General features: G+C 39.5%; 1 protein-coding gene across 1 annotated transcript; it reads left to right on the top strand.

Moving 5' to 3' along the window:
• Positions 1-2,978: 2,978 nt before the first annotated feature.
• Positions 2,979-19,768, top strand: MYEF2 (myelin expression factor 2). The gene is made up of 17 exons (XM_080626021.1): positions 2,979-3,351; positions 7,114-7,343; positions 8,546-8,598; positions 9,854-9,861; positions 9,963-10,056; positions 10,926-11,117; positions 11,703-11,856; positions 12,271-12,320; positions 12,408-12,471; positions 12,617-12,718; positions 12,918-12,968; positions 13,041-13,109; positions 13,356-13,454; positions 15,717-15,788; positions 17,017-17,219; positions 17,330-17,381; positions 19,600-19,768. The coding sequence occupies exons 1-17, from the start codon at positions 3,125-3,127 to the stop codon at positions 19,761-19,763; spliced, it is 1,884 nt and encodes a 627-aa protein (XP_080482147.1). The 5' UTR covers positions 2,979-3,124; the 3' UTR covers positions 19,764-19,768.
• Positions 19,769-20,104: the final 336 nt, after the last annotated feature.

The following is a 20,104-nucleotide window of genomic DNA, read 5'->3' as shown; positions in this document are numbered from 1 at the left end:
GACTCCCATAAAAATCCTGACACAGGCAACTGAGGGGGAAAAAAAATGCTGTAAATAGGAGTTGTGGTGCAAGGGGGGCAGGACAGAGCTAATAGCACTCCTGCAGGCTTTATCCTAAACTATGTCCCTATGCAACTCTAATACAAAGCACCTCTACATTTATAGATTTGTCACTGTATGGCTTGTACAGTTACCAGTATTTATTACAAAGCATATTGAGTGACAACTAATTTTACTGATACAAACCTGCGTGTATGCTGTGCTGTGGTGGGTTGACCTTGGCTGGACCGGTTGCCCACCAAGCCACTTTATTGCTCCCCTCCTCAGCAGGATGGGAGGGGTAGAAAATAAGATGGAAAAAACTTGTGGGTCAAGATAAATACAGTTTAATAAAGCAAAAGCAAATTTTGCAAGTGGAAGCGAAGAAAAACAAGAGATTCGTTCTCAACTTCCCATCAGCAGGTGATGTCTGACCACTTCCTGGGAAGCAGGGCTTTAGTTTGTGTAGTGGTTGCTCTGAAAGACAAACTGTAGTAACAAACATATTTCCTCCCTTAGCTTTTATTGCTGAGCAGACATCATATGGTATGGAATATTGCTTTGGTCAGTTGGGGTCAGCTGTCCTGGCTATGTCCCCTCCCAAGATCTTGTCCACCCCCAACCTACTGGTGAGTGGGATATTGGAGAGACAACCTTGATGCTGTGGAGCACTGCTCAGAAGTAGCCAAATGCTGCTGTCTTATCAACATCTTTCTAGATACCACTACAAACACAGCACTATGAAGGCTGCTAGGGGGAAAATTAACTCTGTCTCAGTATCCCAATACGTGCATCAAAAAGACATACGAACTTGAGAAGGCAGCGGCTGAAATAGCCAGTAGATTATTTGAAACAAGTAGGCAAAACTGTGTGTAAGAAAGTCAATAATTCTTCCTGTTACTAGCATCCATGGGCCCATGGGCATAGGAATTCAGCATCAGCTGCTTGGTGACATTATACTGGGTTAGGGAGTATAGGATTCAACACTTGAGATGCCCTGTGCGAAGCAGAATCAAACAGAGGTCTGGTAATGGGGTTTACTAACCTGAACATGCAAATTACTTCCTTTCATCCTGGAGAAGTGAGAGCTGTAAAATGTAATGGCCGCAACCTCAAGTAAACATTAACCATTTCAGTGATTATGATTATCACAAATACAAAGTTGTTTGTCTAATTATGGTTAATGTGTGAACAGAATTACACCTCTTATCAGACCTCTAGAGATGCCTTTCTACCTTCATCTGGGATGTAAGTTACTAGGTTTTTAGGGCGTTGCACAGTGTCTTTGAGCTTTCTCCAAAATCTCAGGTGTTACCAATAGCTGGTGTGGCAGTCATGAGGACAAAGAGTCCCAGCAGTTCATAAGGAGTTAACTTCCAAACCCCATATTTGTCCAGTTCAGTGACTCTTAACTGTCTCTTGCAGAAAGACAGAGGTGTGGAGCCTCTGTTTCTCTGTTAATAAAAACTGTTCAGCTTTTACTAACAGTCAATTATGGTTTTCTTAAAATTAGTGTGTGGATTCTTGCAGATCAGCAACGAGAATCCACTGATCTAAAGTCACTGCAGGGGACTGAATGGTTTTCCTTATATCACAGATGTTAATACACCATTTGGTGACCCCTTTAGAAATACTTTGGTACCTGTGGTTAGTGAAGTGATTAAACTTTGTCCAAAAGACATATTTTTTTTTTTTCTTTTAAAAATGCTAGTTAAAACTTTTCCCCCCGACTAGTGACAGAGAGAAATTAGGATCGAAGAAGCCAAGGGAGGCTGAGAGGACTAAGTCACAGGTTCTACATCACAAATAAATGAACATCTTCCAGGATGAGTGAGAGAGAAGGCAAAATGTTGAGTGTCTGTGGCATGGACCTATGTGATTTTGAAATTTTACAGCAGAATTGCTATTCATATTTAAAGCTATTCATGTTTCATTGTTAATTATATTTAAAAATAAAACAAATGTCCACCTAGAAGCTCCCAGTGCTCTAACTATAATTGAACTTGCAGCTTAACCTGCCCTGTGGTTTTGTATGTTTCTAAATAATCAGACATCTGCAGTGGAAGTATTTTAGCCAATACCAGGAAAGTGTACCAGCATCCCAAGCAGGCTAGGTATAAGGTTGTTCTTGTATTGGTCTGTGAGCTGTCTCAACACAGGTTAAAGGGTGATTTGGGTCCACCAGGAGCTTCAGGATTCGGGAGCCTTCGTGTCCTCATGAACATGGGGATCTTCTTGATTATACTGAAATGCTTGGAAAAAGACCATACAACATCTTATAGGCAGAAAGAGTACTTCACTTGTTATTACACTGTTTTTGAAGGAAGAGGGCTATAAATGCAGGAAAAATACAAGGCAAATTTTAAGATATCGTTACTTCAATTCATTGAGTATTCTTAGCATAAAGTTTGAATAGTAAATTACAGTCCATTTTCTGAAGTAGAGTGGAAGCAGTGACCATTCCAAAGTGCTTCCTTTGGAATGCAGGTCGTCCCCAGGCAACAGATGCCATGCTCCTCAACTAAATTAAGGGCTAAGCAGCCATTTGCTGGGGCTGATGGTGGTGGTAGAATCTAAAGGTGCGGCAGGTTATTTAGTGTTATCACCTTACGACTTTGCAATATTTGTAAGCTTTATGAAACTGGTTTCTCTGAGGTATCTGTGCTCCCCAACCAGCCGCTTGCTTTGGGCCCCATTGGCGTGCAGTTGCTGCGGCCGGGTGTCTCTGGGCACCGCGAGAAGAGGCCGGTTTCAAGTTAGGGGGTTTTCACGTGGCAGGTAACGCCATCTAGGGGGATTGCCTGTCTGGGGTGGGAATTATTGAAACACTGGGAGCAGAGCTGCCCAGCGCCGGGCAGCACCACCTCAGCCCGACTCGGGTGGGGACCCCGCTGTGGGGCGGCCATTACGGCTGCAGGCCTGGCAGCCCACCAGCGTCTCCGTGGCAACCCGTAAAGCCGCCTGGCGCGTCCCCTCCCTCCTCCGCAAGTCCCGTTCTCGCGAGACTTAGCCCGGCGCGGCGAGGCCGAGGCGCTCCGGGCCTTTTTCAAACACAGCGGTAGCGGGTTTTCGGCCCGGTCTCGAAATGGCGGAGAACGACAAGCTCGAAGCTGCGTCCGGTGCGCCGCAGCGCGGAGCCGAGGAGGCCGCTAGCGCCGTTCGTCCGCTGCAGCAACAGCCACCGCAGCAGCAGCAACAGCCGCCACCGCAACAACAGCCGCCGCGGGATGAGGAGGCGGCTGCGGCAGCCGCAGCAGCAGCCACAGCGGCAGTTACCGAGACCGGCGGAGGCAGCGCTAATGGTGTCAAAATGTGTGTTCTGGGCCGGGCCGGGCGGCGGGGGCAGCGCGGAGGTGCGGCGGGCCCGCCTAGGCCGCGGCGGGGGCAGGGCGGCCGGTCCCCTCCTCCCCATGTACCTCTGGGCTCCTCCTCCGCCGGAGATGGAGGCGCTTTCTGCTGCGCGGCCCGAGCGTGGAGGGCTGGTCCGCGGCGGGCGGCTGAAGGCGGGGGGGTGGCGGGGCGGCGGGCCAGGCGCCTCCCGCGCCTCCCGCCCCGGTGAGCTGGGCACGGGGGAGGTGAAGTTTCGCCTCGGGCAGGGGCTGAGCGGCAGCCGCTGCGCTGGGGTGAACCCTCGGGCTATGGTAGCGCGCTCTGGTCAGGCCAGTTTTCACGGGGTGCGTTCCTAGAAATGCTCTGGCTCGTTTCTGGTTTTGTTTAGGTTTCTATTTCTTACCGTAGCGGCGCGTTTTGTAAAGCCTTCGAACTAGTCATTCGTTTATGTGAGAATGGTGAGACAGGCCTATGGCGGTTTACTTTTCAAAAACAAGCAAACAAAAAGCCCCACATATATGTACAGACTTTTCTTGTACATTGTAATGTTGTGATATATGGAATGTGTAAACTGCCTTACACAGCAGGTCTAAAAGGACTTTTACTGGAGTGTAGGTGAGCTGGAAGTACCAGCTGTCTAGAACAGTGCTGTGGATAACTTTATGTATTTATTTGTTCTTGATGTCTGACTTTGAGGGTTGTCACTCTTCATGTGAACCAGCTTTTGGCCTTATATAATTGTAATTTCAGGCCCTTCTAATCTCATTCAGATCTTAGAGCGAAGACTAGATACCTCCAGAGGTCCCTTCCAACCCGAACAATTCTGTGATGTATGTATGGTAGACTTGGTGTTGCAGTGCATCGAAGCAGTTGAGAGCTGTGAAGTTTTGACGTGTTTTAAGCAGCCCAGTCTGATACTGTTGGTTTTGAAAAATGCACATGGGATCAAGTTCAATATAAAGCTGGAGGAATAAAGGCATACTTCATGCCTTTACTTGACTCTCTGTGAAATGCAAATAGTTTACAAGTTATAAATTTTACATTACCATAAAATTGTGGTTATGGTGTTTTGGTTTTTTTTCCCTAAGCCAGGTCCTCAGCTTCCATGCTACACAAATTACAATAATTTTTCGCAGGAACTTTGTGAGCCTTTTGCACCTTTGAAGCTTTTAACATTTTATTGACTTGTGGAGTTGTTACTGTTAAAATAATGGTTCAGTTTCTCTGTATCCCTCCTCCTGTCAGCAGTTTTCTTCTTTTCCCTCCAAACCAAATTGCAAGCAAATGAAAAATCCCAGTCATTCTCTGTGATAGAAATCACAATTGTAGTTTGAAAGTAATATAGAGTTACAGATCTTGTTCTTTCACTGCGATTTCCAGTCTTCCTCAAAACCTGTGTACAAATGATTAAGCTCTTGGTGCGCAGGTGAAATATACTACTTTAAAAAGTATTTCAGTAGCTAGGTTTGCTTAGCACTCAGATTACATTGAAGAGGAATCCTGGTCTTGAGTGCTTCCTGACTTTCATTGTATTGAGGAGTGGAATTGCTCAGCATAAGAAAGCTGAACTGATCCGTGTGCTTTGGAATCACATGTGGACTTCTTGCGTTTCTGTCTCTGCTGATCTCATTATTTGTATGGTCAGTAGTGAGCAGAGAGGAGAAGTTTGCTTAATAAAAATACCAGCTTTTAGGGCTTTCGTGTTAAATTATCTCGTGCTTATTATTTTTTAGGCTTTTAGTTTTGTTTATGGAAACCTTGTCTTTTGTTTCTGAAACTTCATGGAAGTTCAGAGACGTTTTTCAAAAGGTAAAGATTGCTTTTTCTAATCTGTGAGGATAGGCTTTGTTATGTCTTTAAAAAAAAAGAAAATAATGTAGACATCTCTTTTCATCCCTAGAAATTTTCTAGTGATTTCACAGGCACATGTTAATGAAATGTATCAAATTATTGGCTCATACTAAAGGTAAAGAGTAGAATTTACTCTTGTTATTCCCCCAAGAGTATGTCAGTTCATAGTTTTTTGAGACTCTTTTCTGTGCTCTGCAGGTCACTAATATGACATTGCTTTGAATGTACTTGATTGAAATTATGTTTAATACTCAAGGAGGAGGAGAAGAGCTGCATCCACAAAAGGACCTCTGGCTCCAGCTTGTTCACTGGCCTGCGTTGGTTTTGGCAGATGATTTCTGCAGGAAGGATTGTTTTTTTTTAAATAATCCTCTGTTTTCAGGAAACTGACTGTGGTCCCAAGGCTAAGTGAAGCGTTTTCTTCCTTCTCAGAGTTTATGCCAGAGTTGTATCCTCTGTGCTTTACTGGTTTGTACAGCCAGGTCTTACAGAGCCTGTGGATTCTGTATATGGAGACCTGGCTCTTACTGTGCGCTATATTGAGCGCCCAGAGGCTGTTCATAATCCTTTAAGCAGGAAGGAGCTTAAAAGGCTAAAGAGAATCCGTTGCTCTAATCCTAAAACTTAAGGAAGAACTCAGATTTTGCTAGGAGTCTAATTGGGCAGGAGTTTTGCTTTTGCAAATATGGCTGGATTGGAAGGGACTGATCTGACTGGAAAACCTGATACTCTGCTCTTTCCTTCTCTCCCTCTGGTTCCCTCCAGTTCCATGTATTGCTCCCTTCATTACACAGCCACGCAATTATATTGCCACAACAGACAGCTTGCTGGTGTGAAGGAGGAATGACGCTGGGGGAAGCTGAAGGGTGCTTGAACCAGATAATGTGTTGTTGACTTTGAATGTTTTAAATTCTACAAATACTTGGCCCATTAGAGTGCCTGTGTGTTTCTCAATTGCGAATCCTCTCTTGATCCACTTGTAAACACAAGGACTGTGAAGTTTGTATCATTTGAATACTTCAGAATTTGGGGAAAAGTCATGTGAGAAATATGTATGTATTTGAATTATTATTCCTCCCTGACAAACGTGCAGGCTGGAGTAGATAATATATTTAGCTTCATGAAAGGCTACTTGCATGTGCTTTTTGGTTTAAGACTGCCACTTACTCACTGTTTTGTTAATAAATGTGCAGAGAGCTGAAAATACTCATTGCAGTTAATCAGAATCAGTGATCTTGCCATATGTTGTGGTTGTAAAACTGAAATGCCTGTTTCAGCTAATTTTACACCAAAAACCTTCCAAAGCGTCAAAGTAAGATTAAAACCTAAGTCTTCTGAAATGTGGGGGAAAACTGTAAAGGTAGTGATGCAATCTAAGAGGGAGAGTTCACAGTCAATCACTTCTGACAGTCCTTTAGGACATTTCCTTCCATAAGGTAGACAGTTTCAACTCTCACTCCTGTGGTCATGAATATCGTGCAACTGAGCCTGATGTGAAAATTACTGAAGCACCAAATCGTGGGTGCTGTAGCTCATTTTGCAGCTGAGTCATTCCGTTTTGCCTGTTTATAGTAGTTTCAGGGTACTGTCTTGCTCTGACTTGACAGACATGATGGAAATGGAATGTAACTGAAGCAGCAAGTTGTACTTTCTTCACTCACAATATTGAATAAAGCTATGATAACATTATTTTTTTGTCCTAGCTAAAGCATCGTATTTTGGAATTAGATTGGTAATGTGAATTTATTTTTCCTAATTTGAAAAACAGCATTTGCCATCCTGGGAGTTCCAGTAGTATAGGAGGTATACAGATGTATATATAGGAGGTATAACAGTCTGATGATCCAATGCAAAACTAATACTTTTTTGTTTGGATTTGTCTTTTCAATGTAGGGGTAATGATGAGACAGCAAAAGAAGAAAAAGCACCTGCTAAAGAAAAGTATGTTGCAAAACCGAAGGCAATCCCTTCTCTTGGAAACAAGAATAGATTCCACCCCTATTCAAAGGACAAGAATGCAGGCACTGGAGAGAAGAAGGCTATTAATCGTAATAGAGTTTTTATTAGCAACATCCCGTATGACATGAAATGGCAAGCTATTAAAGATCTTATGAGAGAGAAAGGTAACTTATTCGTTATAATACACTTTACACAGGAAGGGGTAGAACTTAAATGCGACGTGTATGTCCTTTGAGCCACACAGATTTGACTTGGCTTTTTTTGGTTTTGGCCTTTACTTGGTACATCTATCTCCCTTCCCCCTCTTTCATCTGAGACAATTGCATTGCAGGGTAGGATGGGTAAATGAAGTGCTTGCAGTTTTCTGCCATTCTAGTGTGACAGTAGAGAGTACATGCATGACCTCATGACTTCTTAAAGAGATTGTGTTTTGTCTAGTTGTAGTCTTTGTAGATTTTTTTTTTTTAAGGGTTATTGTATTTAAGCAACACATTTAGTGTGTTAACATGAATAATAAAGGGCGTCTTTCAAAAGTTGTTTTGTATTTCTTTGGTGGAATCTGGCTGTGGAATTAACTTTGTCTGCATTGTCACTACTGCCATGACTGTCTGGAGACTTGTATTAAAAGCTTGTTACTATTGTTGCAGTTCTGATAGAGTAATCTCACTACCCCAAATGTTTTACTTTATTTAAGTTTGGGGTAAAATAATGCTAATTTATGATTTTTGTAAAAAGTTAGTTCTGTGTTTTCCTTGAAAAATTGATTCTTCAAAGGTAATGCAAAGCACACTTGGCTTTTAGGCTGTGAAAAATGCCAGACCCCCCCATAACTGCTGGTTTATCTGTTGTAAGGTGACGCGACTATTTGATTGGTTTATTTACTGAAACTTCCTCCTTTAGAAAGTGAGTGGCTTGCTGTGAAATATTTGATGTGTAAATTTGGTTATTATTGAAGGCAAACTTATGATTGAAGACATTCAGGTAGAAAGTCACCTTAAAACAGGTGTTGTGAGTAGGATGATAAATGTAACACTTCCCAGTGAACGTTGGCGTTTCATTTGTTAGGGTAAGGGTGTATATCTGAATTTGTTCACCAACTATATCATACTGGCCAAAATATGATCTGTAGTATGAATTAGGTTAAATATAGTTGTTTGCTTTTAGCTTTTGAGAATGTGGCTGCTGCATATTTTTGAAAATTAGCTAAATTATATAGCCATTGACAGGAGGTACGTTGGTCTGGTTTTGATTGTTGGTGAATAATAGGTGTTTTTCTGTAGAGTTGTGCACAGGGGCACAGTAAAGAAAGATACTGGTGTTTAAATGCATTGTCTCTTGGTATTTTCCCTTTGTATGTCTTATGTAGTTGGTGAGGTTACATACGTGGAGCTGTTTAAGGATGCTGAAGGAAAATCAAGGGTAAGTGCCGTGGGCAACAATCTGCTAGAGGTTTAAAAGTTCCTCAGCAGTTTTATTTTTGTATCATACCTGTACCAGTTATTGGAAAGTAAGTTTCATTTTTACACCAATTTTCATTAAGATGGTCTTGAGGATTCTGTATTAGAAGTAGTCTGACACTTCCAAGCAACTCAGACTAGCTGGCTGTAAAGGACAAAATACTTTTGTTAATGTTAACAAATGGCATTTAGTTAATTCTTTTTAGCCAATGTCTTTGTTTTGGTACAAATCTGTTTCATACAAAGGTTGTTCAATAACCCAGTGATTTTATTTAAATTTTGTTAGTGTAGTATTCTCAGGGCCAATGAGTATAAAATTTTAGCTAAGAATATACAGTTTGAAGTGCCTGATTTGACAGCTTTGCTTGGTTGGTACTCTAAACACTGGATTAATGTATTTGCCTTCTTAAAACTAACTGGATGGAAATGGTTAGTAGCCAACAGAGTGCCAGCAATGAGACACTAAGAGTGAAGATTGTTAAAGCTCCTTTGTCTTCTTAAAAATAGTAAAAAGTTGGGCCAGTAGTAGCTCTGAACCTGCAGTGGGGCCATGAGAAATGCAGGTTTGTGTCTTAACTTAGGTTGTATCAATTTTGTTGTAAATTACTTCCTTTAACCCTTGTTAAAACTAAAACATGCTGTCAGCTTTGCTTTACTTAAAGCTATCCTCAACTCTTTACTTTATTAGAAGGATACTGGTGCAGTCAATAAGGTTTTCTTACAAAGTAATTTCTCAATTATGCTAATAATACGGAATAGGTATTCTGACTCCTTGTTCATCGTACTGGTATACTTGATGATATAGGGAGATTTGAACTTCGCAGTCAGTGGGCAGCTTTTAATGACACAGTGAGTGTCTTGATTGGCATTTGGTTATGGTTTTCTTTCTGCCCTCCTTCCACCCCCCCTCCCCCCCCAGTTGTCCTTACATGGATCTGTGTGGCATTTTTCCAATTCTGGTTTGGCTCAAAGAGAATAAAAGATAATGTATTTTCTTGCACTTGAAAGGTATGTATGTTGAGAAAGTAAGATAAATTCAGATTGGCTACCAGTAAAGAGCATGTATTATGGATTTTGAAACTAAAAATAACTTGAATAGTTATTTAACAGTGAGCTGGGATCTTTAACTGGAATCTTAAATGATCTGATACGTGCTGACTTGTCTTTTTCTTTTTTTTTTCTCCTCTCTTTATGATGACAAATCATCATGGATGTAGGGTTGTGGGTAAGTTTCTTTTTATATGTTTATATGTTTATATGCTATCCAACCATGCTGTTAATTTTATCAATTTAAACTTTAATACTTTGTACTTTGTTCTCTTGAAGTGTGGTTGAATTCAAAGATGAAGAATTTGTTAAGAAAGCGTTAGACACTATGAACAAATACGATCTTAGTGGAAGACCCCTGAATATTAAAGAGGTATGGTTATTGCTTCTGGCTTTAAATTGAAATAGTGAAGATACTGTAACTACTGAGATGAGGATACAGCATTTTGAGCATATTAGCTTTGTAATTTCCAGTTTAATTTTTCAATGACCTTTTCTTGATGGGCTAAAGCGCCTGTTCACTTGCAGAAGTTCTTGATACTGTACCACATGAACTGCCAACAAGTCTGTCCTAAAATCAAAATAATCTAACATTGTTTTTCTTTGAAACAACTTTTTCTTTAACTTCACATTCTTACCTTAGTGTCATCAGGTCTTTTTCAACCTAAATGATTCTATGTTTACACTGTTTACCTGCTTCAGAATACAACACAGAGCCAATTATCAAACTCTACATATGTGCAAAAATGGGGCTGAAAGTAGAGAAATTGTGCTGACTAGAGAGTGAAATTAATGTCAACATTTTTATTGTAGCATTGCCATATATGATTGTGTCTGATGCAGTTCTTTTTGTCCTGTTACAACTTTAATAATAATATTAATAAATTCTTAAAAAAGCTTAATTGAATTAATTCGGCTCTTGGAAGAAGGTGCCAGACTGACAGGCCTTTAGATTGAAATCTTTTCTACTTGTCTGTAGGCTAGGTACAGCATGTGAAGTGGCAGTGCACGCTTCCTCAACAAGTGCTTTGCCAATATGCCTCAACCCTCATCTGAAAGAACCCACCTCTAGAGGTGAGGGAGTTAGGTCTCCAAGCTAATTCAGTTCTTGATCCCTCTGACACAGACAAGGATGTTAGTTGATAATTTTGATGGGTTTATGTGGAATTTCTAATAGTAGCTACTTGCTGTTGTCAGTCCTCTTGATGATTAACTTGGCTTTATTTTTTGCCCATGTTTCAGGATCCTGAAGGTGAACATGCTCGTAGGGCATTACAGCGTGGAGGAGGACAGTTTCCAGGAGGACACGGACCTGATGTGGCACCTGGAATAATGAATTTACCACCTTCTATTCTCAATAATCCAAACATTCCTCCTGAGGTTATCAGTAACTTGCAGGCAGGCAGGCTTGGGTCCACTATTTTTGTTGCTAATGTAAGTTTAAAGCTGTATTTTATGACTGTAATATTTAATCTTTGTAAAGCATCTGACATTCCTGCGTAGTTCAGTTTTAATATAAAGAGAAAATTGGAAATTAGTTCACAATTAGTATATTCAACTAAAAATGCTGGATATGTATTCAGATTATGTTACATGTAATTGCATTCAGAAATTACAATTGCATTTCTTATTTTAATTAAATGTACACTTCAGTTTATCTTGCTAGTTACTTTAGACTAACTTGAGCTATTATATTTTTTGGAACTTAAGTTCATTATTTGCACAAAAGAGTACTATGTCTGCAGGACTTGTGGGAGTACAGCTGCTCTTGATAAGAACACATCCATTTCCCAATGTTAGTATGTTAAAGTAAAATACATATATGTAGTACAAATTGTTGCTTTTAGTTGATGTTTTTGGACTTTGTTTTAGTGTGTGTATATTAGAACATCCTTACTATTTACATGTATCAAGCATTTTGTAAAGCTGAAGAGTTACAACAAGGCAGAAAATCTATCCAAATGTAATGGCAGAACAGAAATGTGCATCAAAATCACTAATGTTTTTCCTGTGTGTAAGCTTGACTTTAAAGTTGGCTGGAAGAAACTGAAGGAGGTATTCAGCATTGCAGGAACTGTAAAGCGTGCAGACATCAAAGAAGATAAGGATGGCAAGAGTCGAGGGATGGGAACAGTTACCTTTGAACAAGCAATAGAAGCTGTTCAAGCAATATGTATCCTTGGGTTTGAAAAATAATTGATCAAATATGAGTTAGACTTAGAATGGCTTCTGATAGTGTAGTTTTGCAGGAGGTGTTTATTTTGCCTTGTAGCTAGTATGTAGGGGTTAGAGTGTAATACTGTGCAGATTACATTTTTAATAGTGACTGAATTTACTGCTGTAGTCTAAAAAGGTTTTCCTGCTAATGTTGAACAAGGTTAAAATATGTGGGGATATGACATGCATGAAACTTTCATGTACCTAAGGGCTTGTATAGTCTCTTCTGACCTTTGCATTGGCCTTCTAATGAGTGGATAAGGAAAGACAAGGCGGCCCAAATGATACAGAGGTAAAGTAAGTTATTACAGTGATTCTTCTGAAATAGATTGTCTTCTGTAGCTAGATTCCTTGACTTGTATTTCTGCAGCTATGTTCAATGGACAATTCCTGTTCGATAGACCCATGCATGTAAAAATGGTGAGTTGCTTACATTTTTTTTCTACCTTGCCCATCTCTGCTAAAGCACTGAAGGGATCATAACATGACATCACTGTGTTTTATCAGGATGATAAATCAGTTCCTCATGAAGACTTCCGTGCTGCAGACAGCAAAACTTCACAATTACCTCGTGAGTGCACACTCTGCTTTCTACTTCTTGCACTTAATATATGTTGATAGAGAGTCTTAGAACAACTTAGTAGTGCTTTTGCTTACTGTGGTCTCTTTATGATACAGAAGAAAATCTTTTGGTAATACTTATTGTTGTTTTCAAGGTGGTCTTGGTGGTATTGGTATGGGACTTGGACCAGGTGGACAGCCTATCAGTGCAACACAATTGAGCATGGGCAGTGGAATGGGGAGCATGGGTCCAGGAGGTAAGTCTGTGTTCTTCGTTTATGAGTTTTACAGATTTTTAAGCTTAAAACTGTTGTTTCTGTGTTTGGAAGAACAACATACTCTTGACAAAACAAGTCTTGTGTAGTGTGCTATTGATGTTAACTGTCTCTGCATTTTTTTTAAGTCCATTAGGATCTTACCTGTCTTCTAAATGGTGTTTGTATTTTTGGTTTAAAGGTATGGGAATAGATGGTCCAGGATTTGGCGGAATGAACAGAATGGGAGGCGGTAAGTGCAGTGAGTTTCTTTGCATTCAGTGTTTTTAAAGTACTGTATAGAAAACGCTTCCTTTTTTTACAGGACTTGCTGGACTTCGTGGAATGGAAGGAATGCCTAATATGGGAGGATTTGGAGTTAACCGAATGGGAGGTCGGTGAACACTGTTCCCATACACTTATTAGTTTGCTTATATTTATTTATTAAAAACCTTTCCTTTAGGGATGGGTAATGTAGATAAGTTCAGAGGAAATCCTGTCAGTGGTATGAGTGGAGGCATAGGAACTGGCAAAAGTATCTCTGACTTGTGCATTAAACCCACTTCTATTTGAGCAAGCAGCTGTGAAGCAAGTATTGTATGAACGTCAGCTTAGATTTTTTTTGCTTTATTGTCTATAGAAATGTTCCGTGGTGGAATGGGAGGAAACATGGACAGAGAATTTGCTCGTGGTGAAATGGCATTGAACCGTGGTTTTGGAGATTCTTTTGGAAGGATGGGTATGGTAACTTAAATTTCCTGTGGCAAATTGCGGCATAATATTGGAAGAGTTTTACTAGAAGAACTCAGTTTCATTTGGTCATCTCTCTGTTCCCTTTCTTCTAGTTATTAAGGATGTAATCTGAGTGCTTATTAGAGCCACTGCTTAGGATAGAGAATAAAGTGGGTTTTTGGGTTGGTTGTTTTTTTTTTTCCTCACCCCATCTGTAAAATAAAAACACAACTATTTGAGGAGAGTATTTAGCTTCATGCTGTTAACTTTGCGAGGTGCTAAGTCCTTTGGATATTAAAGTAAATGCTTCTGGTAATCCTGAAGAAGCTGCCCGTGTACCACCTTTGTAAATTCCAGGAGCTTGCTTTTGGAAGTGCATGCTGGAAAACTGTTCTTACTGCAAATTAGGTAGCATTGGTTAAGAACCGTGAATTTTGGTGAGCTCGGGTTTTCTTCCTCACTTTGAAGCTCAAGCAGATCAGAATGGGATTTATGTGCCTCTACTTTAACTGAGCCAACTTTCTTTAGTTAATAGATGATGTCTTGTTGACAGATTCCGTTTTTCTTACTTTTGGGTTCCCCAAGATGATATACTTTTCTATCTTGATGTGCCTGGAAGCACTTAACAGTAGAGCCTTCTTGCACTCTCTAATTATACTGTTACCTGGATGAATGCATTATAGGAGACAGGTTTTCTTTCACCCCTTCCCCATTTTTGTCCCTTTCCCCATCATCTGGTCTAAAACTTGTTGATATGGGTTTTGGTGGGGGTTTTTTGTGTGTTTTGGTTTTGTTTGTGGGATTTTGTTTTAATTTTTGTTATGTGGGCTAGTCATAATAGGGCAATGCTTGTGTGCTTCTCTTTGAGCACTGGTAAGTGTGTAGAAGTGATAATGTAATAAAGTTAGTGTTACTGCCTTGGAATTAGTGTCTTAGAACTCAAGTGTATGCTTTCACTCTATTTGCAGCATAGGATAAACATTTTTTGGCTGAATGAAAATCCAAAGCCTCTTCAGTTATAAATATTTACGCAAGTAATAGAGTTTTGAGTTTTCTGGTAACACATGCTGGTTTTGAAATGCGTGAACATGGCCACTGTGAGAAGCTGATGTGGGAGTTCATTCATTCAGTAGATCCAGCAAGCTTCAACTTCATTACCTGTCAGCAGTGTTAAACATGGTTCTGAGAAACAAGATAATAATTTTTCAACTTATGCTTAAATAATGGAAGGAAACTGTAGGGATTTACAGATAGAATAGGTACAGACAAAGGATGTCTCTAGGTCAGAACCAGCTGAAATCCTGCTTGTTAGGGTTATTTGAGCTTTCAGATTGTGGGATTTGTTTCGGGTTGTTTTTTGAAGTGGACTGTTGGGGAGACTTGGGGTTTTCTTTCCTTCTAAGAGACAATAATTCAAACAGCTGAGGTTTTCTGCTAATGGAAGGCTCAGCAGTGACCTTTTTTAGATATTAAAGCAATGGTGTCTGTACTAAATATGGCAGTTATTGGTCTATTTTGCCATAAGTAAAGACTGACCTGTCTCTTTTAGGTATGAAAATCAAGCAAGAAAAATGAATCTGACAGTTACACTGTGTTCTGCAGTGACAGGAATGTAGTTCTTACATAGGTCTTTTGAGCTTTTACAGTTCTGCAAGCTCCTTTGAGATTACTTTCCTGAATATTAGCACTTCAATAAAAAGAATTACTTTGACCTCACTATAAACTCAGCTTGACACCGTTCTGGAGATTCCATGGGTTCTGATGAACAGGTTTTATTAAGCATTGATTCTTTCTTTCTCCCTTTTTCCCCACCAGATTCCATCAGTTCACCTTCATACGCAGTATAGGCAGACCTTGGGAGAGCATCTCCTAGCTTTTGCATTAGTTTCTTAAAAATGGGAGAAACTGAGGCATTTTTGTACTATGAAGTTCAAATAAGATGAACCATTCAGTTTTGAGGCTCTTCTTCCCATTGTGGGAAAGAGCTTATTTAGTTTTAAGATGTTTGTGCTGCTGGTGGACTGTCAGAGGGGAGAAAAGGTAGAAAGAAATCAGAGTAACTTAAATCACATAATAAAGAAGGAGGGACTAATGTTACTTACTAGATGTTTCCTATTTAATTTGTATAATAAAGGTGCACGTTAAAGTGTTGTGTAGAAAAGAATTGCCAGGTATCACAGAGAACAGTGTACTTCACCAGTGTGTGCTTTGTTGTTGTCAGTAACAGGTGGTTTTGTTGTATATCACTATATTATTTTTTTCTGTTTAGGTGGTGCAATGATTGGTGTTTTTGCAGGAGGAATGGGAGCACCTAGCATGGGCCCAGTAAGATCTGGAATGAGTAGGTTAACTCGTTTCAATAGAATGTAAATGCATAGGCAATGTAATGGTACGGTGTACGTGTAATCATATCAGGGGATTTCCTTGTAGCATAGTGTCTTGCCAGTGTTGGAAGAAGTAAATTCTGTTGCATGCGACTGCAAGTCTAATAATTTTTAAAGCTGTTTTATTGAGGTAAAAATTCAGATGAAAACTTGCTAATAACAGTCCTTCCCTTAGTCTTAGTTTTGAAATGGTTTTAACTTCTGGTTTGGAGGGAGAAGTGATTTAAGTAAACTTGTGTTCCAGAAGAAAGACAAAATAGGCACAGCTATTTGCATGAACATCATGAAGCTGGACGGTAGTAATCTCTCATCATTGAAATAAAAAATAAGCCTTGAATTTCAGATTATTACTCAGTTTAATTTTGTGCAAAGCTCCAAAGCCAAGTTTGTCTTACAGCAAGTGTCTGAGTTCCTCAGGCTAGAGCAGATGAGAAACTAAAATCTTGCTAGTAGCAATCTTGAGAGGCATAAGACTTAAAAAGAAGGCCCCTCATGAATGATGTTGATAGTTTTGCTTTACATTATTTTTTAATGGTGAGTACAGAAATATTCTTATAGGATATTTGAATGCCATTGATCTTAGTTATTTATATAATATACACTAATATATTTCCTTGTGTGTATCATAGTAAGCTCCGTGTTCTTCACAGCAGTTGCAATAACATCTGTTCTCTGCAAAATATGTTTTCTCTAGAAGATTGTGTCATTAAATGTGGGTATGGCTGCATTAAATAAAGCTGAATGTGAATGCGCGAAGCAAAATAAATGAGTGTATATGGCCAAATTATCTGTATTGTGATGTTGCCACGGTTATTTACTTGATCTGTTTTTTGGTACGGAGTATCAGATTTTTATTAATAAAACTGGACAGCCTTTAAGTCTTAATTCCTGTGTTCAACATTTTACTTCATTAGATGGTGTGACTAATAGCTTGATGCAGTTTGGTTTTTACTTTTCTTTTAGAACTGACACTTTGTATCTTCTAATACTTCACCTTAAAATATAGCCATGCTACTACATAAATCACAGTGCATGTATGAAGTTGTTTTGTGTTACAACAATTTTATTAAAGTTACTTTTCTCCTGACACAAAACATTTTTTGATATTTATTTTTAATAACAAAGTACTTGTGCTTTATTACTAGAAACATTTTGATGTTATCCTCCTTTCCTTTCTCTATGTAGGTGGTGGAATGGGTGGTATGAACAGTATGCCTGGAGGAATGGGAATGGATCGGATGAGTTCCGGTTTTGATCGCATGGGACCAGCTATGGGTGGAGGCTTGGACAGGAACATTGATATTGATCGAGGATTTGTGCCTGGGCCAATGGGAAGTGGCATGAGAGAGAGATTAAGCAATAAAGGCAACCAGATATTTGTGAGAAATGTAAGCATCTGCATACATAAAAATCATGAGCTTATATTGCATGCATGTTTGGTTACATGCTCTTTTGCATTTTGTAATACTTTGTTATTTATAATCCTTTTCTATTCCAGCTTCCTTTTGACTTGACCTGGCAGAAGCTAAAGGAGAAATTCAGTCAGTGTGGTATGTATATGAGTCCTGTTGCTGCTCAGCTCCATCAACTGCTTTTATATAGTGTTCATTAGATAAGGACAGGAACACAAGGTTGATGCCTTACCCTGAAGAAGAGTCTGGCTAGCCTAATCTTTCTTACTTCCCCCAGCTTTTCTGAGCTGTATAAATCATTCTTAGGCATGACATAACACATGAGACCAGGTTACAGTGCAGGTTATGTAGGCTCTGAGTGCTCATCTGCTATAAACTTTAACCTGTTCCATTAATAAAATTACTCTTGGAGCTTTTTCCTTTTTGAGGCAGATATTATGTATCTTCTGCCCAATGCAGGGTACATAGTGTAGCATTTACGTTGAGACAAATGGATTCAGGGCCCCGGGCCTGTCCTGGTTATGCGTTACTTCCAGAAATGGTGCTGCATCAAATCAGAGTTAGCAGTTTTGCCAAACTGGCAGATTTTTTTTTTTAATGCAAATAGATAATCCTGATTAGCGTATTTGCAGGCTCTAATGCTTTTCCTTTATGTTAAGAAATAAAGGCCCTTTTTATGTAAGATAAAGGATTTCTACAAATATCCAATAATTCTTTTTATTCAATTCAGAAAAGTTGTCATTTCACAGAAGTAAATGAAGAATGAAGCTTGTGTGTAGACATATGTGATTGTTTTGTTTTGAAAGTGCACTTTCAGAATGAAAAGCTTTAACTGAGTTTCAGCATGTCTTTTCTTATTTTGGAGAGACAGAAAAGACAAGTCATTTAAAATGTACTACAGATCATAGAATCACAGAATCATAGAATAGTTAAGGTTGGAAAGGACCTTAAGATCATCTAGTTCCAACCCCCCTGCCATGGGCAGGGACACCCCACACTAAACCATGTCACCCAAGGCTCTGTCCAACCTGGCCTTGAACACTGCCAAGGATGGAGCATTCACAACTTCCCTGGGCAACCCATTCCAGTGCCTCACCACCCTCCCAGTAAAGAATTTCTTCCTTAGATCCAATCTAAACTTCCCCTGTTTAAGTTTAAACCTGTTACCCCTTGTCCTGTCACTACAGTCCCTAGTGAAGAGTCCATCCCCAGCATCCTTGGAGGCCCCCTTCAGATACTGGAAGGCTGCTATGAGGTCTCCACGCAGCCTTCTCTGATACCTAAGACAGTCTTCATATAGTGCTTTGCAGATAATTAATAATGAATTAGAGCTTGCAATTCAACCATGAAAATTTTTTGGGTGTTCACAGATGTGTTTTTGAAGCTGGAGGATACAGTGAGACAGGTTCTCTCTGTTTTTAAGTCTTAACTGCCTGGTGGGCAACTTTCGCATAGTTCGGAATTATTTTTTTCCATTATCTCCTTGGCAACTTAAGAGATGTAGTCATTATGTTGCATTGTTTTTAAGAATCATGAGCACAAATACAAACAACAGATTGTTTTCATGCCATGTCATGAGGAAATACAAAGACCATTTCTCCATATGTTCAATTGCTTTCTGTGAAAGTCCAGCTCTGTTACATATCTAAAAATAAAAAGCTATGTATTTTAGGGAAAAGTTTGTTGTTTAGAGTGGCATTTTAGGGGTTCAGTAGTGGTGTGCTGTAACATACCATAAGTGAACACTCAAACTCCATTCTCTGAGGTACCAAGATACCTACATAAAATTGTTGCTTCATGAGTTCGTGTCCAACCTCAACAAAACACTGCAGGAATTGAATAGTGCATGCTACTTTTCCATCACTCCTAACCTGGGAACTTTACTGGTTTAAAGGCTCTAATTTTGCTCTGCATCTTCTTTACAAAATTGCATGCTGGTTGTGATTGCTTGATAGGTTGTTGTGATGAACATGGTGAACTGGACTGAACTTATAATGCAGTTAATGCCTGTCAGGAGTCACACCTCTGGCCGTGCCTGTAAATGAAACGCAAAACTTTCCCTTAGCTTTGTATAGGGCACTGTGTTTCAAACTTGAGGTTAAATACAGGTATGCTTTGTCTTACAGTAGTGTGATGGAAAGATTTGAAACGGTGGATCTTTATTTGGATTCTTTGCTGCTGTTTCGACCTGTGTCACCTTCCCTGAATGAGTGAATATACCATCAGTCTGAAAGTGCTAATTTCATGTGTCCCCCTAGATTATATTTTAAACTGCTTTGTATCACTTCTGATGAGTTCTTTAAGTTGTTAGTGCACTGAACACTTGGAATAACTGCTGTTTAACTTATTTATTCAGGTCATGTAATGTTTGCAGAAATAAAAATGGAGAATGGAAAATCAAAGGGCTGTGGAACAGTCAGATTTGACTCACCAGAATCTGCTGAAAAGGCCTGTAGGATAATGAACGGCATAAAAATCAGTGGCAGAGAAATTGATGTACGCTTGGATCGCAATGCATAACTTAAAACTGTGTGTTCAGGAACATTCCTATGTCTGTTTAGCTTCTCTATCCTAGTAAGTCATTTTTAGTAACATTGTATGCTTACAAAAGCTGTAAAAAGGAACTTTTAAATCCCACCAGCCTTTAACAGTATAGTGTTTAATATACTGTGATACTTGTTAACTGAATCTTACGATGTTTGGTTTTTAAAGACAATTTGCCTGATTTTTGTTGTTTTTTTAGAGGCACTGAGCACCTGCAGGTCTCTGTAGGCCATGGAAGCTTTGGGTGCTCAGTGCCTTTGGAAAATTAGGCCAAGTGTCTCTAGTCATTCAGTTTAAATGAATGGTTATACTGTTTT

This window comes from Psittacula echo, assembly GCF_963264785.1.
Source record: "Psittacula echo genome assembly, chromosome: 10".
Lineage (NCBI taxonomy): Eukaryota > Metazoa > Chordata > Aves > Psittaciformes > Psittacidae > Psittacula > Psittacula echo.
The sequence above is the reverse complement of the archived record's forward strand: the minus strand, read 5'-3'. Positions and strand labels throughout refer to the sequence as shown.

Coding starts and splice junctions, on each gene's coding strand:
- MYEF2 (XM_080626021.1), top strand. CDS start 3,125: ATGGCGGAGAACGACAAGCTCGAAGCTGCGTCCGGTGCGCCGCAGCGC. Junction 10,057..10,925: donor GACCCCTGAATATTAAAGAG/GTATGGTTATTG, acceptor CCCATGTTTCAG/GATCCTGAAGGTGAACATGC. Junction 12,472..12,616: donor CAAAACTTCACAATTACCTC/GTGAGTGCACAC, acceptor GTTGTTTTCAAG/GTGGTCTTGGTGGTATTGGT.